This window comes from Neofelis nebulosa, chromosome 15 (genome assembly GCF_028018385.1).
Source record: "Neofelis nebulosa isolate mNeoNeb1 chromosome 15, mNeoNeb1.pri, whole genome shotgun sequence".
NCBI lineage: Eukaryota > Metazoa > Chordata > Mammalia > Carnivora > Felidae > Neofelis > Neofelis nebulosa.
Genome location: NC_080796.1, coordinates 49,880,017 through 49,904,599, shown reverse-complemented (window position 1 = coordinate 49,904,599; position 24,583 = coordinate 49,880,017). Strand labels below are relative to the sequence as shown.

General features: G+C 47.6%; 1 protein-coding gene and 1 long non-coding RNA gene across 5 annotated transcripts in view; one reads left to right on the top strand and one right to left on the bottom strand.

The window, feature by feature from the left end:
* The window catches only part of DSTYK (dual serine/threonine and tyrosine protein kinase), a 50,912-nt gene extending 35,127 nt beyond the window's left edge, over nucleotides 1-15,785 (top strand). The window contains exons 4-13 of one of the 2 annotated variants that reach the window (XM_058701144.1): nucleotides 585-817; nucleotides 1,221-1,304; nucleotides 1,935-2,111; nucleotides 2,732-2,861; nucleotides 3,758-3,914; nucleotides 4,366-4,498; nucleotides 6,513-6,626; nucleotides 8,062-8,176; nucleotides 10,851-10,985; nucleotides 11,401-15,785. In XM_058701144.1, coding sequence (XP_058557127.1) covers nucleotides 585-817; nucleotides 1,221-1,304; nucleotides 1,935-2,111; nucleotides 2,732-2,861; nucleotides 3,758-3,914; nucleotides 4,366-4,498; nucleotides 6,513-6,626; nucleotides 8,062-8,176; nucleotides 10,851-10,985; nucleotides 11,401-11,588 — 1,466 coding nt within the window. In that variant the 3' untranslated portion in view covers nucleotides 11,589-15,785. The remainder of the gene's footprint in view (nucleotides 1-584; nucleotides 818-1,220; nucleotides 1,305-1,934; nucleotides 2,112-2,731; nucleotides 2,862-3,757; nucleotides 3,915-4,365; nucleotides 4,499-6,512; nucleotides 6,627-8,061; nucleotides 8,177-10,850; nucleotides 10,986-11,400) is intronic. The other variant, XM_058701145.1, reaches the window with a different exon arrangement.
* The window catches only part of LOC131496029 (uncharacterized), a 42,603-nt gene that overhangs the window by 10,840 nt on the left and 7,180 nt on the right, over nucleotides 1-24,583 (bottom strand). The window contains exons 3-4 of one of the 3 annotated variants that reach the window (XR_009254272.1): nucleotides 19,106-19,575; nucleotides 15,437-16,148 (exon numbers count right to left, since the gene is read on the bottom strand). This is a non-coding gene — a long non-coding RNA (uncharacterized LOC131496029). Of the gene's footprint in view, nucleotides 1-2,144; nucleotides 2,212-15,436; nucleotides 16,149-19,105; nucleotides 19,576-24,583 lie in introns of those variants that run through there. The other 2 variants (XR_009254273.1, XR_009254271.1) reach the window with 2 other exon arrangements.

The following is a 24,583-nucleotide window of genomic DNA, read 5'->3' as shown; positions in this document are numbered from 1 at the left end:
AAAATGTGACCAATAATACTCACCTGACAGGGGCGCCTGGGAGGCTCAGGCAGCTGAGTGCCCGACTTCGGCTCAGGTCACGATCTCACGGTTTGTTGAGTTCTAGCCCCACATCGGGCTCGCTGCTGTCAGCGCAGGGCCCGCTTCTGATCATCTGTCTCCCTCTCTCTCTGTCCCTCCCCCTCTCACGCCCCCTCAAAAATAAAACATTAAAAAAAAAATACCCACCTGACAAGGTTATTGTGAGGATTAAATTCGATTGCATATATAAAATACTTAGTATGGTGCCTGTCAAATGGTCTGCACTCAATAAATGATCCTCCTCCTATAAATGCGACATGAAAGCTGACAAAAATCAATGGGCTCGTTCTAGACACAGTTGCTTTTTCTCAGTATTCTTAGATGCCTAAGTAGTAGAGGATCGCATGGCCCCGGATCATACTGAAGGTCAGAGCTCGTCAGCCAGCCGTGTCTTTTACAGCCATCGTGCTGGTAGCTCCTCGGCTTTGGTTGGGGGAGGCCCTTATTCTCAGTGCCTGCCCCTTCCTCTCACAGCCCACTGGCTTCTTTCTCTGCCTCCATAGATGTCATTGTCCCTGAGAACGGAGAGCCAGTGGGCACCAGAGAAATCAAATGCTGCATCCGACAGATACAGGAGCTCATCATCTCCCGGCTTAATCAGGCGGTGGCGAACAAGCTGATCAGCTCAGTGGATTACCTGCGCGAGAGCTTCGTCGGCACCCTGGAACGGTGCCTGCAGAGCCTGGAGAAGTCCCAGGATGTCTCAGTTCACATCACCAGTAATTATCTCAAACAGGTACTCGCAGAATGGCCAAGATACCGTGTCACAGGTGACGCACAAAGCAGACACCACACAGAAACCCAGCCTCAAGTTAGCTTGGAGTTGCCCTTTCACCCCTCTGCCCATCCCCTTTGAATTATATTGAACTTTTCCGTCACATGAGCACTGCCTGTCGGAGGGGCTTGTGACCTGCACAGTCGCAGTTCGGGTGATGAGCTAGAAGGTGAAGAGGGAAGGAAAGGGGCCCAGAGAGCCGCAGAACCGATGATGCACCTGCGTCGACTCTGCACTCGTATCGATGGGTCTATTTGGGAACCTTGAAACTGGACCCTGCCTTACGTAAATACTATTTATCACATTTTCTAATCAGCCCCTCTTCTCAGGGCGTATTGACTTTGGTTTGTGTGTTCTCTTCCAGATCTTAAATGCCGCCTATCACGTCGAAGTTACGTTTCACTCAGGGTCCTCGGTTACAAGGATGCTGTGGGAGCAAATCAAACAGGTGGGGCTTGCTTAGAGAAACATTCTCTGGCCCTGGTTGGCTCAGAACCTTAGTCACCAATAGCAGCTGATGTCTAGGATCTTCTGTTGGCGTAGGTAGGTGGCCGTTTGTCCCGATTTGCCTGTCCAAGACAGTTCTGGTTTATGCCAGCTCTGAGATAATTGGGAACGGAGCCACTTTAACGCTTGAGAATGGTGCGTTTAAATATTTTATGCAGCCGTAAGACTCTCCTTCACTAGCTTCTTCAGATTCCTTTCTCCCCAGCCGAAATGTTTTCTCAGAATCAGGCTTTCCTGCCAGAGGCCATTTGTGTGGTTTCTTTTCTGGAATTTGATGTGGCTCTTATTCCATACTGAGTTCAGAAAGGGAATTCCGGGCGCCCCCGGCGCTGACTGTATGTAGTGAGGGTTTGTGAGCCCATAGACTAGGCCTAGTGTTCTTTGATGCTTTCCTTTGGTCTGAGCCCTGATTATGAGGTAGATGGAATGGGAGAGGAATCTTGGCCTTCACGTGGCTGCTCTCTTACTAGCCTGCTCCTAACGAGTGGGTAGCCCAGAGGGGAAGGGCGTCGGCTCTTTCTGGTGGCTCCTGTCCCCACCCTTGCATGTTCTTCCTCTCTTCTTCCCGCAGATCATCCAGCGTATCACATGGGTGAGCCCACCCGCCATCACACTGGAATGGAAGAGGAAGGTGGCCCAGGAAGCCATCGAGAGCCTCAGTGCCTCTAAGTTGGCCAAGAGCATTTGCAGCCAGTTCCGGACCCGACTCAACAGTTCGCACGAGGCTTTTGCAGCCTCCTTGCGGCAGGTGCGTATGTCGGAAGAGAGAGAGGAGCCTTACCTGTCGAGCAGTATTTTGCCCACTGCTCTGCGTGTAATTTTTCTAAAATCATCAGTGTATCTTCTTCCTATATGTTAAAGGATAATATCATGTTATAGGAAGTTTCATCAGTACATTTTTCACGTGGAGATTTTTCTAACTCTTGGGAACATGAAGGGAACTCGGTTAATTTCTCCCCATTTCACCGAGTGAGGAATGAAAATCAAGGGGTAGGAATTTTATTTATTTGGTATTTTAGAAATGAGTCACAGAGGAGGAGGACTTTGTAACTTTCACACTGGTTCACAGTTATGTGACATGTGCTTGTCCCCTCAGAGTGTGCGCGCGCGTGTGTGTGTGCGTGTGCACGCGTGCACATGTGTGTACGTGTGTATAGAGGGGCGGGTGTGGAGATGGCGCATCCAGCAGGCAAAGTGGTTATTTATCGAGAGCTCCCTGGATGCCAGTGTCGGAGCCGTGTTCTGCACAGCTTGGGTAACTCTCTCAGTTGTCCTCAGCAGGTAGATATTATGGTCCCCATATAATAGGTGAGGAAGCCAAACTAGGGACTGGGAAAGTCACGTGTCTTCTTTCTGTTTCTCTTCCAGCTAGAAGCTGGCCACTCAGGTCGGTTGGAGAAAACAGAAGATCTCTGGTTGAAGGTTCGCAAGGATCATGCCCCCCGCCTGGCTCGCCTTTCTCTGGAAAGCCGTTCTTTACAGGATGTCTTGCTACATCGTGAGTCCCTGTCTTTCCCAAGTAAATTGGGAGAAGTTTCTGGATACCTGGCGTTCGCATGTTCTACCTCTAACGCTGTTTCCTTGCAAAGCTACCTAAGCACCCACTGATGGGTTTTTGAAACCCTAAAGTCTGTTTGGTCCCACTATTTGTTACAGAATCCATTTCTTTTTTTTTTTTTAACGTTTATTTATTTTTGAGATAGAGAGAGACAGAGCATGAACGGGGGAGGGTCAGAGAGAGAGGGAGACACAGAATCTGAAACAGGCTCCAGGCTCTGAGCTGTCAGCACAGAACCTGACGCGGGGCTCGAACTCACGGACCGCGAGATCATGACCTGAGCTGAAGTCGACGCTTAACCGACTGAGCCACCCAGGCGCCCCTGGTCCTGCTATTTGTATAGTTCAGGTGACATGACAGGTTTATTTAAATCAAACCAGTTAGGGGCACCTAGGTAGCTCAGTCGGTTAAGCGTCTGACTTTGGCTCAGGTCATGATCTCACAGTTGGTGGGTTCGAGCCCCACGTCAGGCTCTGTGCTGACAGCTCAGAGCCTGGAGCCTGCTTCAGATCCTGTGTCTCCCTCTCTCTGTGCCCCTCCCCCCCTTTCAAAAATAAATAAACATTAAAAAAATAAATAAATCGGACCAGTTAGGGTACTTTCTACTAGTTTCCAGTACTGTCAGAATTATAACTTCCTACTTTTAGGTCTGTGTCTAAGAATCCTTTTTTTTTCCCTTTTTTCTTAAACAAGATATATATTTTCTTCATAGGCAGTCTTTAAGGTTTTATTTTTAAGTAACCTCTACACTCAACGTGGGGCTCGAACCCACAACCCCAAGAGCAAGAGGCAGGCTCCCATTCCTCCTGCTTCATCCCTGTCTCTGTATTTCATAGGTAAACCTAAACTGGGTCAGGAACTGGGCCGGGGCCAGTACGGTGTGGTGTACCTGTGTGACAACTGGGGAGGACACTTCCCGTGTGCCCTCAAGTCGGTCGTCCCTCCGGATGAGAAGCACTGGAATGACCTGGCTTTGGAGTTTCACTACATGAGGTGGGTTCTCCTGTCGTTCATCCCTGTGGGAAAAGATCCAGAGAAAAAGCCAGAAGCCGACACGACTTTTGTACCAAGAGCTGCAGCGTCCCTGGTCTCTCCATTCCTGTGCCCCAGGGTGTCGTGGACAGTATTTCTGGGTTTGTTCCAGTCACGTGCTCTCTGCCAGGCCTTCAGTGGCTTTGCTTGCCCTCTCCCCGCCATCCTGATTTCTCACGGACTCCGTCTCCCGTTGGACTTCTTCCTTAGTCCTTGCGGCCCGTCCGTCTCTAGATTCTGTGACGCTTTGTCCTCACTGGAGGCCATTGTCTTTCCCTTTCCTCTGTACCGAGGGCCGTTCCCCCTGGACCTGGACTGAGGGTGGTCTCTGGGGTATCCTTTCCCACGTGGCGGCACGCTGTGCAGGGTGAGACCGGAGCACGGCAGCCGCGGCCTCTCTCGTTCCCACCAGGTCTCTGCCGAAGCACGAGCGCTTGGTGGACCTCCACGGCTCAGTCATCGACTACGGCTACGGCGGCGGCTCTAGCATCGCTGTGCTGCTCATCATGGAGAGGCTGCACCGGGACCTCTACACCGGGCTGAAGGTGAGGCGGGGCGAGGGGGTGACCGCGCAGCCGGAGCCACGGGGTCCTCCCCGGCCTGTCATCCCTCCTTGTTTGTCCGGGCCTTCTAGCTTTCACGAGACGTTGTTGGAATAATCAAGCTTGATTACCCCAATCCAGAAAAACCTCACAGACTTCTCAGAGTCTGATTTTCGGCCCAGAACGCTGCCAGTTCGCCACCGTCACCTCTGGTGATGGTGGTACAAACCTAGACTACGCGGAGGAGCAGAAAAGCGTCCTAGAACTTTGCTGTTCTTCCTCCTTTTTTCGCTCTCGAGGGATGAGCCAGTTTTTGTCGTTTAACCAGCCAGTATTTATCAGTGACTCCTTTTTGTCCAAGAGCCTGTTAAGCACCAGAAGGGGATATCAGGAAGTGCGATTGCCAGTGGCCCCCGGCTGGCTCGGTCAGTGGCGCGTGTGACTCGATCTCGGGGTCAGGAGTTCAAGCCCCACTTCAGGTGGAGAGCTCACTTTAAAAAAAAAAAAAAAAAAGTCTAACTGTCAAAAGCTTCTAAGAGACTTGTAGTCAGTGAGTATGTCATGAGGATTTGAGTTTGGTAAATATACCTTGATGGGTAAAATTTGGTAGAGGGAAGAGGCCACACTAGGGGGAAGGAGGAGTGTAATGTCCAGAGCATCTGAAGGACACTGGTCGTGTTGGAGCAGCTGTCTGGGACTAGGGGAGCATGATGTGCAAAGACATGTTGAGAACAAATTGTAGAACACCAGAATTAAGAATTTCCATAGAGGGGCGCCTGGGTGGCTCAGTCGGTTCAGTGTCCGACTTCGGCTCAGGTCACAATCTCACAGTTCGTGGGTTTGAGCCCCGCGTCGGGCTCTGTGCTGACCGCTCAGAGTCCGGGGCCTGCCTGTTTCAGATTCTGTGTCTCCATCTGTCTATGCCCCTCCCCCCACTCATTTTCTGTCTCCCTCTGTCTCAAAAATAAATAAACACTAAAAAAAAAATTTTTTTTTAGAAAAGAATTTCCATAGAATTCAAATCCCAGTCTAGACCCTGAAAAGCTGTTGAAAGATTTTGAGTGAAGAGGAGATACGGTCAGTCGGATGCTCAGTTTCCCTCGCCCAAAGCAGCAAGGGAAGTAGAGACGCTCGTTTCTCTGGTCCCTACACTGGGGCTCAGTGGGGCTGGGGGAAGCTAACCCCCGCGCATGTGGGTAGGTCCCTTCTCACAGATGCCTCTCATGCCAGTTTATGCGGACGCTTCTGGATATAAGACAGGAATCTCTAGAAATGATTGCAGGAGCCGTGGAAACTCAATAGGGTCGAGAAAATGACTCTCCCGGTGGCTCTCCCTCTTCATTTCAGAGGAGTTAAGCTCAGCACTGTCTGATGCTTTCCCTCAAGAGGGCTAGAGAACTGAATCTCAGCTTCTGGATGAGTGATGTAATGTCCTCTGGAATTCAGGAGACCCTAAGTTGGAGGCCCGGTACAAGTAAGATGTGTGAGTTTGATATTTGAATCTGTAAAGCCAAACCTGGGCCAATGAGGCTTACAATGCAGCAGAAGTCATTCTGCCTGAGAAACCTAGAAACACCTTTTTTGTAAAAGATATGTTTTTATTTTCTTAAAAAAATTTTTAAGTCATCTCTCTGCCGAACGTGGGGCTCAAACTCATGACCCCGAGACTAGCAGTCACGTGCTCCGCTGACCTAGCCAGCCACGCACCCTGAGACCCAGAAGTACTCTGGGTCTCGAGGGCAGTTCCAGAGTTTGTTGGGGGTAGGGGATGGAAATGAACTCATGCGTTCAGTTGTTGGACTGTGCCTCTTGTAGTCCTGTTTGGGGCAACCCCTCAGCCTCCTCCTCCTAACTTCTTTCCTCTTCCCTTCTTCCCATCTACTCTCTGCGCTTGTCCTGTGTGCCCTAGTGCAGGCCGACTCTCAGTGCCCCGCAGAAGGAACTCTTAGTTGGTTTAAGCAAGTTGGACTGAGGAGTTGTCTTGTTAGTGACACATGAGCCCTTTTGTCTCCCCAAGGCTGGGCTGACGCTGGAGACACGTCTACAGATAGCCCTAGATGTGGTGGAAGGAATCCGCTTTCTGCACAGCCAGGGACTTGTCCACCGTGATATCAAGCTAAAAAATGTCCTGGTGAGTAGAGCTGTTTCCCCGAGATAACTCCCCGCCTCCGTGGGTTAAGTGACCTTGGGAGGGTCCCCACGAATGTGAGTTTGATCATAGGAAGAGGCTGCCGGAAAAACAGTGGATTGATGGGATCTCAGACATAATGCTTGGGGAGCGTGAAGCCGCATCATAGACTGAGCGTACGTTGCTTAAGGCTTTTCCTCCGAACACTGTTGAAAAACTTCAAACTTACAGAAGAGAAAAGAGTGGTACAACGACCACATATGGTTCACCCGGATTCATATTCTCTTTCTCCTGGGTTAGCCTCTCTCTGTTCCTCAGTCTCGCACACACGTACGCACACTCTTTGTTCAAGTATATGAAAGTAAGTTGCAGATAACACGTTCCTAAGTACTTGAGCTTGTATCTCCTAAAAAGGACATTCTTCTGTGTAATTAAAATGCCATTATCACACCAAAGAAATTTAACATTGGTATAATGCTGTTAGTTAACATGAAGTCTATATTAACATTTCCCAGTTGTCCCAAATATGTTTAGTTACCCGAATACGGTCATTTGTTTGTGTGTTTGATCCAGGGTTCGCTCCAAGGGTCGTACAGCGTACTTTGTTGTCATGTTTTTTATCCTCCTTTAATCTGGAATAGTCTTTCTGCTCTTTTGTGCTTTTGTGACGATGCGTTCGAGGCTTCCAGGTCTTGTTATTGCTTAGGGTTTGATCACAGGTGCTGGATGAGGGCTGAGATGGGTAAATGCACCTTAAAGGTAAGGTGGTCATGTTCCGTTATCTCAATCGTAGAGACTCCTCTGACATATTCTCTTGACACTGTGTTGCATTATCATTGAGGTGTTTCTGGCAACAGGTACATACAGAGAGATGACAGCAGTTTGGGGGGAAGGGAAAGATCGTCCTAAAATCATAGGCCGAAACCTAAGAGGCTTATCTGTAGTCAAATGAGACGTAGACTTATTCTCTTGGGCCTTTGGGAAAGGAAACTGCAGGGAATTCAGGAAACTCTCCTCAGCTCACCAGAGGACCTCAGCCTTCTTACTTAGCAACTTTCTGCCCTGGGGTCTGGAGGTCAGAGAAGAATAATCTGGAACCAAAATCCTTTCCTCCGTGTCCTTCACTTATTCGTTCTTCCTAGACTTACTAAGTTCCTGCTATGTGCCAGGCAGTGTGCTAAGCGCTAGGTATACAAAGACGAAAAAGGCAGCCCCTGCCCTTAGGTTGCTTACAGTCTGGGGGGAAGATGGGAATGGGAACGAGTCTGGAGACAGGGAGGCGGGAAGCAGGATTGAGGAAGCGCTCCTGGGAAGTAGACACCCGCTTCAGAGCTTGAGTGTGCCCCTGAGCTTGAGTGTGCCCCTGAGCTTGAGTGTGCACCTGAGCGTTACGTGCAGGGTCAGACGCAGGCTGACTCTTGCCCTGCTTTGTTGGCAGCTGGACAAGCAGAACCGTGCCAAGATCACTGACTTAGGGTTCTGCAAGCCAGAGGCCATGATGTCAGGCAGCATTGTGGGGACACCAATCCATATGGCCCCTGAACTTTTCACAGGTAAGCTGCAGGGCGGGAGTGGGCCTCAGCAGGGCTCCACGCTTTAATGAGTTCTACCTCTTGCTTAAGTAGTATCCACAAGTAACTACCGGCCGGTCTGGGGCGGGCAAGGGAGAGCCAGGGGAGGGGAAACCTAAAGACAGGTAGGGGGAAGGTGAGGAGGTGAAGGGGTGAGAAGGAGAAGTGTAACCAGGAGTCACCAGGTCTGCTTTTGGACGTTTCTCTGGGCTATTCGTGCCGTGGTTGCCATAATCAACCAGTTAGTTGATCATAAAGTGCTGATTGAATAACTTCTGTACGTCAGGAGTTGGCCCTGATCATCAATGAACTCGCTGATGACAGAGATCTATTAAGAGAGGTAAAATAATTAGGAAGCAGCATCAGACTGTGTGACCAGGTGCTAATTCGGGTGCTACGTGATGTGATGCTGGTGTTCAGACAGGTGGTAAGTGAAGGTTGAAACGTTTGACAGTTTTATGGTAGGAGATTTGGGGTAGGACTTGAGTCAAGTCCGGGAAAATTGGTATGTGGGCAGGGCATTGCTATTAAGCATGTTCTTGGAGCTAGGCAGTGCGAGTACGGTTTTTCATATATTTTGTTCCATTTAATCCTCACAGCAAGTCTGTGCTGCCGCTGATGCATTTTTGTGCCCGTGTCACGGGTAAAGTTAAGTCCAGACCGGTGAACATCAGAAAGCCACCCCACAATGCTGAGCTAGAAATGATGGAGCTGGGATTGGAATCTAGGTCTTTCTGGCTCTAGAATCTAACCGGGTGTCTGGAAGGAGAGAACATTCTGGAGGCTGGGGAAAGGGAAGTATGAGGAAAATTGCCTGACAGGGGACAAATCCCTGTGGGGAGTAAAAGCAAACGAGGTTGGAGATGAAACACACCGAGCTTGAAATCCACACCGAGGAAGAAAGTCTCATTGTGGAAGAAATACTGGAACTTGAGCTTTTGGGGCGCCCACGTGGCTCAGTCTGTTAGGCGTCTGGCCTAGGCTCAGGTCATGACCTCACGATTTGCGAGTTCAAGCCCCACATAGGACTCTCAAGCCCCACATAGGTCAGCACAAAGCCTGCTTTGGATCCTCTGTCCCTCTTCTCTCTTCCCCTCCCCACTTGCTCTCTCTCTCTCTGTCTCAAAAATAATTTTAAAAATTTGAAAAAAAGAACTGTGCAGGCGGGGGACGAGGACACGTTCACGGAAGGTCAGCTTAGCAGCAGGAGGTGGAGGGGCTTTGCGGGGCGAGAACCAAGGCAGGCAGACCAGGGGTTTGGGTCTCCAGGATCAGGCTGGTAGCAGCACTGACACAAAAAAGCCGTGTCAGATTCAGGATCAGTTCACAGGAGGAACAGGTGGGATTTTGTGGTTAACTAGGTGTTGATGGTGAACAGCAAAGGATGACCAGACGAGGACTCGAGAGTTTGAGCCTGAGGGGTTGGGGGGGGGGGGGGGGTGGGTCGTGTCTGTGCCAGGGAAGAGAGGACGGTCCCGGCAGGCCCCTCATCAGCGTGGGGAAGAGTTAAAATGAGCCGTGTACGTGGCCTGCTCTCGTTGGCCTCACACACAGGTCCGGCCCCGGCCCTTCCCTGAGTGATGCGCGTGAGGGCGGGGGTGAGCGGGACCCACGGCGGACTCAGCACACAGTCGTTTTCTTTCTCGAGATTCACTTCTTGGAACATTTCTCTCCCCCCAACGGTTGTTTTCTTTTGGCTGCTTGGTATTTCACTTCCCTTGATTCTCTGCAGTCCATCCTGTTGCTGTCAGAAGAATCTTTCTGAAATAGGTTCTTCGTGTCACCTCCTGCCCTATAACCTAAAGGACCTCATGCTGCCCATTGAATCCAGACTTTTCTGTCTTTTAAAAATCTTTATATTCTGAGGTGCCTGGGTGGCTTAGTCGGTTATGTGTCCAATTCTTGATTTAGGCTCAGGTCATGATCTCATGAGTTCGAGCCCTATATTGGGCTCTGTGCTGACAGTGCAGAGCCTGCTTGGGATTCTCTCTCTCTCTCTCTCTCTCTCTCTCTCTCTCTCTCTTTCTGTGCCCCTCTCCCTTCTCTCTCTCTCAGGAAGAAAAAAATAAACTAAAAAAATCTTTACATTCTAAGGGCGCCTGGGCGGCTCAGTTGGTTAAGCGTCCTGACCCTCTTGATTTCAGCTCAGGTCATGATCTCACAGTTCGTGAGTTTGAGCCCCCGCATCAGGCTTCTGCACGCCTGCTTGGGATTCTCTCTCTCTGTCTCTGTCTCTCCCTCTGCCCCTCCCCACCACCCCCCCTCAAAAATAAATTAACTACTTTTAAAAAATTTAAAAATCTTTACATTCTGGTTCCAATCTGCTCACCCACCTGTGTTTCCCAAACTTATTTCCCCAATCCGACCCGTCAGGATGGGTCTTCTTGGCTGTTCAATCAAAATCAGAGGCCTGTCCTCCTTCTCCTTTGTCAGGCTCTGGTCTTGGCCATCCTGGTGTCTCGCATCGCCCTTCCTGTGCTGTGGTTTTGGGTAGAAGATGGGCGTTGTCAGCGGTCCTGCCTACCGGGGTTGCTGTGGGAGATCATGGCTGTTAAAAGCTTTAGACAAAAAGGCGTGATGACCTCTGCAGACCCAGTTATAGGGGCACAGCTGATCTCTCGCCCCGGCTCACTGCCGTCGCCCTTTCTTGCTGTAGGGAAGTACGACAACTCCGTCGATGTCTACGCCTTTGGCATCCTCTTCTGGTATATCTGCTCGGGCTCTGTCAAGCTCCCCGAAGCATTTGAGAGGTGTGCCAGCAAAGACCATCTCTGGAACAATGTGCGAAGAGGTAAGAGCCACAAGCCCTACCCTGTCCCGACCCCGCCCCGGTCCCCATCAAGGGGAGACTGAGACCAGGCCCTGCAGCCGGGCCTCCTGTCACCCGCTCCGGCCGTCGCACCGCAGGGCCACGTACCGTCAGGGAATCCGGGGAAGACACCGAGGTCGCCCCTTTGCTTTCAGGTAGCATTGCGCTGAACCGTGTCAAGGCTTTTTTTCTTTAAAATTTCCAATTCTTCTACTTCCTATGCCAGTGCGTTCCAGTGTTCTGTCACCGTTACTGTCAGGTTCTAACCTAGGTGTCTGCAGTCGATGCCAGAACTCCTGAGCCCCACGTGGGCCATCGGTCTGCGAGCCGGTCAGGCCTCGTGGTGGCACCGGCCCCGTCGCTGACTCTGGTCTTCTTTCCACGCGCCTGTCTCCAGGGGCCCGGCCGGAGCGTCTGCCCGTGTTCGACGAGGAGTGCTGGCAGCTGATGGAGGCCTGCTGGGACGGCGACCCTTCCCAGAGGCCCCTCCTGGGCATCGTGCAGCCCATGCTCCGGGGCATCATGGACCGGCTGTGCGCGTCCGCTTCGGAGCAGCCGAACCGGGGACTGGATGACTCTACTTGAAAGCAAAGACCTTTCTCTTTTACTCTGTTTCTTTCCTTCCCCTCACCTGTTGGCCGTGGGAAGAATTGGACGTTTATTCAGAGAGCTCCCGAGGGAACTGATGCCCGCTGGGCAACTTGAGACCTTCCCAGGCAGAGGCGCCTGCCAGGTAGCGAGGAGCTCGCTGGCCGTCGGGGCGCGTTCAGCGGCTCACCGGTGCCCCACACTATCCCGTCCGCACAAGATCGTGTGGGACACGTAAACACTGAAGAATGTAACGTTCCAGCCCCAGAACTGAAAAGGAGGCAGATGTCACCATCGTCTGCTCACTGTATGTTGCTAAGACAAGTGGGGCACTGCGGTGGTGACAGTACTAAAAATTAGAATTTTTGTAATTTCGGCTCTAGCTAGGAACAGTTTGGTTCTATCCAGTCGCCAGGACCCCTGGAAAATATGAACTTGGTTCTGGGATTGTAAGAACATCGGAACAAAAAAATAACTTCCCACTACCTGCAGCCGGAGATCTCAGGTCGCAGCAGCCAGAGGCCCCGGTGAGGGAGCTAGAAACGGAGCTGTCTGCTCCTTATGGTGCCAGCGTGTTTACATTTATGGGACCGAATATCCCTGACTTCTGGGGGAGGCTTTCATGGGTTACATCACCAAGAGGCTGCATAAAGGCGAAAAAAATGTGTGTGTATGCATATGTGTATATATACATAGGCGATTGGATTTTGAGTTACTGGCAACCCCAGGACCCAATCTCTTTTTCTTCCCTTCATTCTTGACTTTTCTTCCCCCCCTTTGGGTTTCAACTTGGGGAAGGTCCAGTTAACATGGTACCTGGGGATGAGTGTCTGAGTAACATTGACCCATGTGGAGTATCTGGTGAGACCTGAGAAGGGGCAGTGATCTGGAGGCCGTGAACTTCCACGCAAACCTACTAGAAAGATACCACATTGTTTCTAAAACTTAAAAGAATCAAAAACTCTCGTTTTTGTGTTTGAACCTAACACACTGATGTTTTTAAACTTGGGTCAGTGAGCTTTTTCACCAAGATCTCTTTCGCAATTCGTCCCTTCTTTTTACCTTGTTTTGAATACAAGGCAAGAAGACAAGCACGAGATGAAAAAGAAGAATGCTCTTTGTAGCTCTGTGTGTGCTCCTCGCCCTGTGTGTTAGCCTCTGGGGCGGTTCCCCTCCCTTGCAGTTGGGACACACACAGTGTGCGCATTTGTCAGGAGGTGTACACAGTAAGAAATTCTGAAGGGGAACAATTTAAATATCGGTGCCTCTCAGATCTTGACTTCGAGCCTCTCTCCACCAAAATGGTCCTCTAGATTTAGAAAACCAGGCGGGTGAAGGAAGAGGCAGTGGAGGTGAGGAGCCTCTGTCGCATCTGCCTAGTCCCCAAGCACTGTGGTCTGTCCCTTGTGCCTGACCTCCAGCTCTGTGAAGCAGGTCCCTGAGTAGATGTGTAAGAAAATGGGCGGACTTGCTGCTGGAATTTTGTAGGGTTGTTTCCGAGAGAATGACCATCTCTTAAACATTAACGGAGTAGAAATGGAATCTAAAGTTCAGTTTTAACTCTTTGGCTATCCCGAGCTCGGATTATGATAACGTTTGAGCACAGTAACCCTCTAAGCACTTGGAGCCCTTCAGAGACTCCACATAGTGCTAAAAACTTTTCTACTTGCAAACGATAAAGTGAGACACCCAGTATCTTTGGGTTCTGTGAGCGCCAGCCAGCCTTGTGTTGGTAGCATGTTCGGTAGGTCTCTTAACACCTATTTATAGCTTTACTTCTTCAAATCATCACTCCGTTCTTGTCACGTTAACTCGTTTGTCCTTCTGGAAACAATGATGGGGCTTCCAGGAAGCCAGATTTCAAGTTTAAAAAGGAGAGGTGAGTAGTGTCTACCTGCCGGAAAAACAGTCTCAGTGTCTGTTCTGTATGAGATTTCATAAAGGACTTCTGTGCTTCCCTTTTGCAGCCGGTCTTCCTTTACTCTAGCTGGGATCAGGAATCTGTGCTTCTGTGCTGAAGTCATTTTCCTAACATTCTTCCAAAGTCTTAGTTCTCACCCCCATTCACAGGGAGGGAGGGTCGCTTGTCCTCCACCCAGTGTCCCTTGTCAGCTCTCAGACACCAGTTTCCTAGCAGATTTTTTTGCCTGAGTGAGGAGGAAGGAGGATGGGAGGGACCAGTGCTAAGTAAGACGGTAGTTGCGTTAACAATTCATTAAAAAAAAAAAAAAAAAAAAAAAAGTATTCTGAGGAAAGGTGCAAAATATTCCTGAAAATCCCCAGGCCAGCCAAAGTCCACATATAGATATTTGGAGGTGTTATTTAAACACTCAGCAGGCTGAGTGCAGGAGTGCATATATATAACACACTGCATACTTTGCTTTTGTTTTATAACATTGTCCGCTAATTTTGGATCCTTTGTTCCTTGGCACCCGTTGTTACTACGGTGATGGGATGCCATGAAATGTACTGTACTGTATATTACTTGGGAAGACACTAGGTATTCAAAGAAGTCTGGGGGGCACTTGGGCTATAGAGGGCTCGACAAGACCAAAGTCCTAAAGATTTTCCCTCCTAGATTTGGTTGTATGTGCTCCCGAGCGGCGAGGTGAGATTGTGGCTGGGGAGGAGGAAGGACGGGATGGAAGAATGACCCTCACTGTGTTCTGTCCTTCTAATCACTTCATCAGGGCGGTTTACCCCAGCCCGAAAATGATCACCTGGCCATTTTTAATGTGCTTGAAGTCCGGTCCCTTACGTGACTTCAGAACTAAGTGAGGGACCTTCTTGCAGAGCAATCCGGAAAATAGGTGAAGCCCGGAGCCCCGGAGTGGCTGACACTGTGCCCAGGGAGCTGGCAGCGAGGGCAGTCTGGCATGACTTGAGGAATGCTCGCCTGGGTGAGGTTTCCACAGGCACGTGGCTCGCGGGTTGAGCGAGCCTTCCACTTCTCTGGGAAAGAGGGCAGTGTTGGTTCTTTCCGGACCAAAGAGAATCACTTGTGACTCCCATCGGTTTCAAGGGAACAGAGCCCAGACAGCAGCTTCTCCTGATTTTTTAACACTAAAGTTCAGGGAAACGTTGAGGGAAAGGCTATTATTAACTACGACAGATGGAAACGGGAACGGTAGAACTCTCCACCAGTCCCTGTCAGCATTTGGATGCATCTTTACCTGAGCTGCCAAAGAGGGGCCAGAAGTCTTTCCCTGATGAGAGAAGAGGTTGGGGTGGCAGGGCTCCAAAGTGATAACTGCACTGCATGACACTTTATTATTATTATTATTATTATTGGCTTAGTATTTAGCACTGAGAAGCCAGGAGGGATCGGTGATGACAGTAGCCCATGTGGAGTAGAGATTCCCTCTGGCCTTGCTCTGGAGAGAAGGCACGCCTGGTCTCCCATCTGGCTAACCAGGGAGACTCCAGCCAGAGTCCATACTGCTTCAGAGCGGGATAAATGGCCCTTGACGAGTCCTTTGCCAAAAGACTAGTTGCTTCTTTGAGTTTTCAAAGCTTGATTTTTGGATTTGCTGAATCAAGTAACCCACTTTTTCTTTAAAACAACAACAAAAAAGTGGATTGCTCCTTCTAACTCCGGGGGGAGTGGTTAGGGCCAGTGCTGCGGCAAAGTGGATGGGGGGGGGGGTAACCTTCAGAAACTTGTATCGCACTCTCCTTTGGGGGTTGCAGGTAGCACTACTGTTCCTAAAAGGGTTTCATGTTTAACTGCATCTGCTTTGTCAACATCCAGTCCAGTTGAGAGGAGCGTAGAGACCATGTGAGTACCTGGCGTTGGGGGAGGCCACCTGACTCGGAGGGCTGAAAAGAAAATTGGTCTGGATGGCTTGTTGTCTTTTACCTTTATGTCATATTTTTATTTGTTTCAAAAGGACTAATGTCTATTACAGTGTTAATAAAAGCATAACGTACTGAGTGTGTAGAATGAAAGTGCAATAACCAGAGGACGTTACGTTGGCCCAAACCCAGTCCTTCTCCTCTCCCTTCTTGTGCTGCCTCGATCCGGAACATGGCACACAGGACCGCGTTGTGTTTTTACAAGACGAGACTTTGGGTTAAATCTTCGTCCAGTGTAACTTTGAGCGGTCAGGTTTGGTTTTATAGAGTATCCTGTATACTTGTTGGGATGTACAGATACCACATGTGCTGTATAATAAAGATCACATTCACGTTTTAGTTGACATCTCCTTGGCTTTGTTTTCCCTTCCCTCCCCAGGTTAGGAAGACGCCCCCTATTCGTTCCGTTTCCACTGGGACCTCGGCAGTCAGAGGCCTTTCGGTGTGCCTTAGAGAGCGATGGAACGTCTTACTGCCCCAGGCATGTTGCTCTGGACTTCTGGGTGCCTGGCCTTAAGGCTACCAGAGGGCGGGGCAGGCGGATGGGAGGTAGGACAGCAGAGAAGATTCGGATGAAGTCGAGTGATAGCAATTCACTTTTCAGAGCCTCTTCCTGGATTCACAGCCTTTTCTCCAGCTTCTTTTCAGCACGAACTTGCAGCGCGCTGAGCCCAGGCATGGGCCTGGCTCCTCTTTATTTCACTGTGAGAGAATGGAATCTATATACTGGTGTATCTGCATTTGGAATATTTGAATTTTCTTTTTAAAAGGTTAAAAAAATTTTTTTTAAGTTTATTTGAGAGAGAGCAAGAGGGAGAGAGAGATTGTGGGAGGGGCAGAGAAAGAGCAAGAGCGAGAGAGAGAGAGAGAGAGAGAGAGAGAGAGAGAGAGAGAAAATCCCAAGTAGGCTCCATGCTGCCAGTGCATAGCCTAACGTGGGACTTGAACCCATGAACCGTGAGATCATGGCCTGAGCGGAAACCAAGCGTCAGATGCTCAACCGACTGAACACCCCTCCACCCCCGCCCAGGCGCCCCAGGCTATTTGAATTTTTTATTTAGGCTCACCCCACTGTTCAGATCTGCTTGCCCAATACGCCCCGTCATAGACCCCTAGCAGCAGAGTGGCACCACCTGTAGTCACCACAGAATGTCAGCCAGCAGCTTGCGGGTGTGTTTGGTGGGGTTTGGGGTTACCGGATTGCACTTGTGTGGCTGCGTCACTCTTTGCTGCAACTGCCTGTGATGTGACAGCAACACGAGTTTGGCCAGGAGGTGGCAGCACACCCTAAAATACAGTTGACATGTTTGTGATGGACTCCGGGTGCCAGGGTTGGAGCTGAAGTTCAATCTGGATGGTTCTCAGCCAGGCCCTACACAGTAGACGTTTCATGCAGATAAGCCTCTTAGGCTGAAGAAACTTTCCACTAGCTCCAGCCACCCTCACAGTAAATGCCTCCCATCTTATATGTACATACTCTCTGTTGTAGTATAAAGTTCAGCACGACTGAGTTTGCTTCACTTTTTCTCTTGCCATGATTACTCTGCAGAAAACAGCTTGTGTTTTGCGCATTTTTAGAGTGGGCGTGGTTTCCCAACAACACATCCCTCCTCAGGCTTTTTCCCTTGAGTAGGGCTACTGGGGTGGCCTTCCTGGCCCTGTGTTTGGGTGGAGTTCAGAGGGGAGGGAGGGGCCGCCAAGTTTCTGAACATTGTTAAATTCAATTTCACAATTTCTGCCTTCAGCAGGATCCCAAGGAGTCCACAAAGTAATAACTGAACAACCTCCTTTCAAGTGCAGTTATGATTGGCTATGAACTGGTTGAGGCCTTTTAGGGCCCTCCTAGGGATGGGCTGTTCCTCACTATACCCTAAAGGTAGCATTTCAAATCAGTGGAAAACCAGACTATTTTATAAAACTGGCTATCCACTTGAGAAAAAAAAACCACGCAAAAGAAAAAAGATCTAAATGTAAAAAAAGAAAACTATAAAGGAACAAGTATTTCTATATGCTAGGCACTATTCTAAATGCTTTACATATATAAACTCACTTAATCCCCACCACCACAACCCCATTTTACTAATGAGAAAATTAAGGCACAGAAAGATTAACCAGGGTTATGCAACTGATAAATGCCAGAGCTGGGATTTGGACCTAAGAGGTCCAGCTCCAGAATTTCTCCTTCTACAACTAACCACTGCACCATGCTGCCCCTGGGGGAAAATGCATGTAAATATGTTCATGTATAGTTTGGGGGCAGGGAGAACTTTCTTGAGTGTGATCAGGAAACTAGCAGCCATAAAGAAAAAACATAGAAATTATAAAGAATGTATATGCAGCCAAAGACACCAAAATCAAAATTTAAGATAAAATCACTAATTTGGAGAGAATGATTGCAGTATATAACTGATAATCGTTATGTTCATATTTTTTTTTTTTTTTGAGAATGCACAGGGGAGGGGCAGAGGGACAGGGCGAGAGAGAATCTTAAGCAGGCTCTACACTCAGTGCATAGCCTGATGTGGAGCTTGATCTCACAACTGTGAGATGATCTGAGCCGAAATCAATAGTTGGATGCTTAACTGAGCAAGCCACCCAGGCACCCGTAAAATGTTCATATTTCTAATACATGAAGAAATCAAGAAATAAAAAAATCTACAAGCAAATTGACTAATGCATTTGTTATTACTGTCATTTAAAAATTTATTTTGTGTGTGTGTGTTTATTTTTGAGAGAGAGGGAGAGAAGGGAGGGGAGGGGTAGAGAGAAAGGGAGACAGAGGATCCAAAGCAGGCTCTGAGCTGTCAACACAGAGCCTGACACGGGGCTTGAACTCACAAACCGTGAGATCCTGACCTGAGCCGAAGTTGGACACTTAACCGACTGAGCCACCTGAGCCTGGGCTAATACATTTTTGAAAAAGATGTGCATCCTTGAGGGGCCTGGGTGGCTCAGTCGGTTAAGTGTCTGACTTTGGCCCAGGTCATGATCTCGTGATCCATGAGTTCGAGCCCCGTGTCGGGCTCTGTGCTGACGGCTCGGAGCCTGGAGCCTGCTTCAGATTCTGTGTCTCCCTCTCTCTCTCTCTCTCTGCCCCTCCCCCACCTGTGCTCTGTCTCTCTCTCTCTCTCTGTCAAAAACAAATACACATTAAAACAAGTTTAAAGGGGCGCCTGGGTGGCGCAGTCGGTTAAGCGTCCGACTTCAGCCAGGTCACGATCTCGCGGTCCGTGAGTTCAAGCCCCGCGTCAGGCTCTGGGCTGATGGCTCGGAGCCTGGAGCCTGTTTCCGATTCTGTGTCTCCCTCTCTCTCTGCCCCTCCCCCGTTCATGCTCTGTCTCTCTCTGTCCCAAAAATAAATAAAAACGTTGAAAAAAAAATTAAAAAAAAAATAAAACAAGTTTAAAAAAAAAAGTAACTTCATATGACTCCCGTTTTTTGGTAAAAATGCCTTCCGTCTCCCATAATCCCAAATTAAATAGAGATCTAGTCCATCTCTGTTTCTATATGCACAGAAAAAATTTGTGAGGATACATACACATATCAAACTGATAACAGTGGTTTTCCTAGGGAGAGAACTCCAGCTTTAGTGTATTGCATTTCTGTTATTGTGTGAACATCGGTTTTTCTTGCAATTTAAGAAAGTGAATGGCGAGTACCTGGGTGGCTCTGTCAGTTGAGTGAGCGTCCGACTTCAGCTCAGGTCATAATTTCGTGGCTTGTGAGTTTGAGCCTCACGTCGGGCTCGCTGCTGTCAGCCTGTCAGTGCACAGCCCACTTTGGATCCTCTGTCCCCTTCTCTCTGCCCCTCCCCTGCTTGTGCCTCTCAAAATTAAATAAATATTAAACAGACAAAAAAGAAAAAGAAAAAGTGAATGAAATGGCTAATTCAAGGGAAAGGAAATAGGTATTGGAAGGTATCACAGGCGCACAGAGAATCGGTGGATAGAATCCGTGGTAGATCTCCAGGCGACTACCAAGGGCTTCACTCCCTCATGAGGTGACAGGAAGAATGTCCTCACTGGGCTCAGCACAGGCCTCGGGCCCATCGCTTAGCTGTCTTGGCTCGCAGCCCCGTCCTGGCCACATGTGACGAGGAACTCAAGCAAGGGCGCCACACTCTTTGTACCTGGACCGGGAGAAAGATTCAGCAAGCCTGTGGCTGGCCCTCCTCACGCTTTATCCTCCTCACCCTTCCCTTATTCACTCTTTTCCTCTTGTTCACCCCTCTTCTCTCACTCCTGCTCCAAGTGGTCTTCAAGAAGCCAAAGTAGAGGGAGAAGAAAAATCTCCAGGAGAAGGAAAGGTGGCATAGGCTAGCAATCTACTGTATTTCAGTGACTACGCCCAAGGGGGGGCTGGCTTCCAGGAGCAGAAACCCTGTGACAGTAGACCTGTTTCATTTATTTGCGTCTAATGTTTATTTATTTATTTTGAGAGAGAGAGAGAGAGAGACATGAGGAGGGAGGGACAAAAAGAAAGGGAGAGAGAATCCCAAGTAGGCCGTGTGCGGTCAGCAAAGAGCCCAACACGACCATGAAGTCATGACCTGAGCCAAAACCAAGAGTCAGATGCAACCGACCGAGCCACCCCGGCACCCTGGTGAGCCTGTTAAAGAAAAAAAATTTGGGGTGCCTGGGTGGCTCAGTCGGTTAAGCGTCTGATTCTTGGTTTCGGCTCGGGTCATGATCTCACTGTTTCGTGAGTTCAAGCTGTGCATTGGGCTCTGCACTGGTGGCATGGAGCCTGCTTGGAATTCTCTGTCAACCTCTCTCTCTGCCCCTTCGCACTCGTGCTGTTTCTCTAAAAATAAATAAGTAAATAAAAGATGGGGTGCCTGGGTGGCTCAGTCTGTTGAGCTGCCAACTCTTGATTTCGACTCAGGTCATGATCTCACGGTTCATGGGTTTGAGCCCCGTGTTGGGCTCCATGCTGACAGTGCAGAGCCTATTTAGGATTCTCTCTCTCCCCCTCTCTGCCCCTCCCCTGTTTGTGCTCTCTCTCTCTCTCTCTCTCTCTCTCTCTCTCTCTCCCCCTCTCAAAACAAATAAATAAAACTTAAAAAAAAAGACAATTGCTTTCCTATATACCAGCAATAAACAAGTAGAATTTGAAATTAAAAGACATAATATAATTTAAATTAGCACCCCAAAAATTAAATACTAAGGTATAAATCTAACACGAGTATGTTTAAGATCTCTGTGAGGAAAACCACAAAACTCTGATGAAAAAAATCAAAGTAGAACTGAATAAGTGGAGAGATATTCATACTGATGGATAGGCAGTCAGTATCGTCATGATCAGTTCTTCCCAACTTGCTTTGCAGTTTCAATGCAATCCCAACAAAAATCCTAATAAGTTATTTTGTGGCTAGCCACAAATGAACTGTAACGTTTATATGGAGAGGCAAAAGACCCAGAATAGCTAACACAATATTGAAGGAAAAGAACAAAGTCAGAGGATTGACATCATGTGACTTACAATAAGGCTCTGATCACAGTTCATGAGTTCAAGCCCCACATCAGGCTCGGCACTGACAGTGCGGAGCCTGCTTGAGATTCTCTCTCTCCCCCTCTCTCTGCCCCTCCTCCACTTGCTCTCTCTCTCTCTCTCTCAAAAATAAATAAAATCTTATAAAAGCTACACTAATCAAGACAGTGTAGTATTGGTGAAAGAATAAATAGACCCACATAAATACGGTCAGCTGATTTTTGGCAAAGGAGCAAAGGCAATACAGTGGAGAAAGAATGTCTTTTCAACAAGTGGCATTGCAGTAACTGGACATCCACATGCAAAGAAAAGAACCTAGGGGCGCCTGGCTGGCTCAGTCAGTAGAGAATGCAACTCTTGATCTCGGGGTTGTGAGTTTCAGCCCCATACTGGGCGTAGAGCTTACTTCAATGAAAATGAATCTAGACACAGACCTTATACCTTTCATAAAAGTTAACCCCAAATGGATCACAAAATTAAATGTAAAATGCAAAACTACAAAGTTCCTAGAAGTGGGGTACCTGGGTGGCTCAGTCGATTGAGCGTCTGACTCTTGATTTCGGCTCAGGTCATGTCTTGTGGTTCGAGCATCAGGTTCTACATTGACAGTGTGGCGCCTGCTTGGGATTCTCTCTCTCCTTCTCTCTCTGCCCCTCCCTACCTCTGTCTCTCTCTCTCAAAATAAATAAAATTTTAAAAACTAATAAAAAAAAAGTTCCTAGAAGTTAAAATAGGAAAAATGCAGATGACTTTGCACATGAAGTTCTTTTAGATCCAATACCAGGCATGATCTAAAAAAGAATTGATAAACTAGGCTTTGTCAAAATTAAAATGTGAAAAACTCCGTCAAGAGAATGAAAAGACAAGCCACAGACTGGGAGGAAATGTTTGCAAAAGACAAATCTGGTAAAGGACACCTATCCAAAATATATAAAGAACTCTCAACACTCAATAGAAAACAATCTGATTTAAAAATAGGCAGAAGATCTGAACAGACACCTCACCAAAGAAGATATATAGATGGCAAATGAGCATAGGAAAAGATGCTCCACATAATACGTCATCAGGGAAATGCAAATTAAAACAAGAGATACCACTATGCACCTATTAGATTGGCCAAAATCCAGAAAACTGACAATACCACAAGCTAATGAGGAACTTTTCATTGTTGGTGAGAATGAAAACTGGAAGACAGTTTGGTGGTTTCGTAGAAAACTAAACATATTCTTACCATACAAACCAGTGATCATACTCCTTGGCATTTATCCAAAGGAAGTGAAAAGTATATCCACACAAAAACCTGCACATGAATGTCTTGGGGAGCTTTGTTTCTGATCGCCAAACTTAGAAGCAACCAAGATCTCCTTCAGTAGGTGAACAGATAAATAAACGTTGCTGGTGCATCCAGACAATGGAATATTATTTGGTGCTGAAAAGAAATGAGCTGTCACGCCATGAAAAGACAAGGAGGAAACTTAAATGCATTTTGCTAAGTAAAAGAAGCCAATCTGAAGAGGCGACATATTGGATGATTCCAACTATACGACATTCTCGAAAAGGCAAAAAACAAAACAAAAAACAAACTAACTAAAACCCCCACAAAACTACGGAAACCATAAAAGGATCACTGGATGCCAGGGGTTGGGGGGTATGCAGGATAAGTAGGCACAGCCCAGAGGATTTTTAAGGCAGTGAAATTACACTGTATGACACTATAATGGTGGTTATATGTCATTATGTATTTGTCAAAACCCACAGAATATACAACAAACAGCAAGAGTGAACCGTGATATAAACTAAGAACTTTGGGTGATAATGACATGTCATTGTATGTTCATCAAATGTAACAAACATACCCCTCTGGTGGAGGCCATTGATAATGGGGGGGACTATGCATGTGTGGGGGCCGGTGGTAAAGCTCTGTATCTTCTGCTCAGTACTGCCATCAACCGAAAACTGCCCTAAAACATAAAGTGTATTTGGGGCACCTGGGTGGCTCAGTCGGTTAAGTTCTGACTTCGGCTCAGGTCATACCTCACCGCTTGTGAGTTGGAGCCCTGTATCGGGCTTTGTTGACAGCATGCAGCCTGCTTCAGATTCCGCGTCTCCTTTTCTCTCTCTGTCCCTCCCCTGCTTACGTCCTCTCAAAAATCAATAAACATGAAAAAAAATGTTAAAAAAATAAAGGCATTCACTCTTGCCTTAAAAAAATATTTAGGGGCACCTGGGTGGCTCAGTTGGTTGAACATCTGACTTCGGCTCAGGTCATGATCTCACAATTCATGGGTTCGAGCCCCTCGTCAGGCTCTGTGCTGACCGCTCGGAGCCTGGAGCCTGCTTCAGATTCTGTGTCTCCCTCTCTCTCTGCCCCTCTCCCACTCACGCTCTGTCTCTCTCAAAAATAAATTAACATTAAAAATAAATAAATAAATATTTAAACTAGGAATAAAAAAAGAATAGCTAATATTGCTGAAATGATGTTAATGCGATATCAATGGTGAAACCTGATAAAGATCCTGTGAAAACTATATAAACCAATCCCAATTAAAGATGCAAATTCTCTAACTAAAAATTCAGCCATATTTCAAAAGAACAATTAATTACCAAGAAAGATTTATTTAAAGAGAGCAAAATTGTCCTCTATCAGGAATTAATCAACATATTACATTATAGAAACATATTTGTTTGAGAAGTTAATCAACCATTCCCATAAAAACTCTATGTAATGGGAAGCCTGGCTGGCTCTGTCAGTAGACCATGAGACTCTTGATCTCTGGGTCATGAGTTTGAGCTCCACATTGGGCGCAGAGCTTACTTAAAAAAATAAAAATGAAAAAAGTGCTTAGCGTGTTCCTGTGACAAGAAAGTGCCAGTGTGGCTGGAGAAGGAGTTTCAGGATATGAGAAGTAGCAGGTCAAATTAGCTGTGTATCATTGCTACATTTCATTCATAGTTCATCACGGGAGTTTATCATAATGTATCCATTCCAGGGTCCAAGTTATTTGGGTTGTTTCCCATGTTTTGTTATTATGAACAACACTGCTATGAACATGCTTGTACATCTCTCTTGATGCAGTTGTGCAACAGTTTTTCCTCAATATATATATAAAAGTAGAATTGCCTGGTCATAATACATACAAAACTTCATTTTCACTACATAATGATAAATTGTTTTCCAATGTGGATGTACCGATTCACATTCTTGACAGAATTCTCTCACAAGACTTTGGAGTGCTCTTTTTTGCCAACTTTGTGGTTGTAAAATATCTCATTGTGGCTTTAATTTGCATTTTCCTGATTATTGAGGAGATTGGGCACCTTTTTTTTTTTTTTTTTAATGTTTACTTATTTTGAGAGAGAAAGAGAGTGTGAGCGGTGGACAGGCAGAGAGAGAGGGAAACAGATAATCCCAAGCAGGCCCCATGCTCAGAGGGAGCCTGACGTGAGACTTGATTTCACAACTGTGAGATCATGACCTGAGCCGAAATCAAGAGTCTGCCTCTCAACCGACTGAGCCACCCAGGCACTTTCCTCCAACTTAAACAAACAAACAAAAAAACTGGCTCAAGCTCACAACCCTGAGAATAAGAGTTTCATGAAGATCCTTTTCATATGTTCTTTTGGGTGGTGTCTCCTTTTTTGTTGTT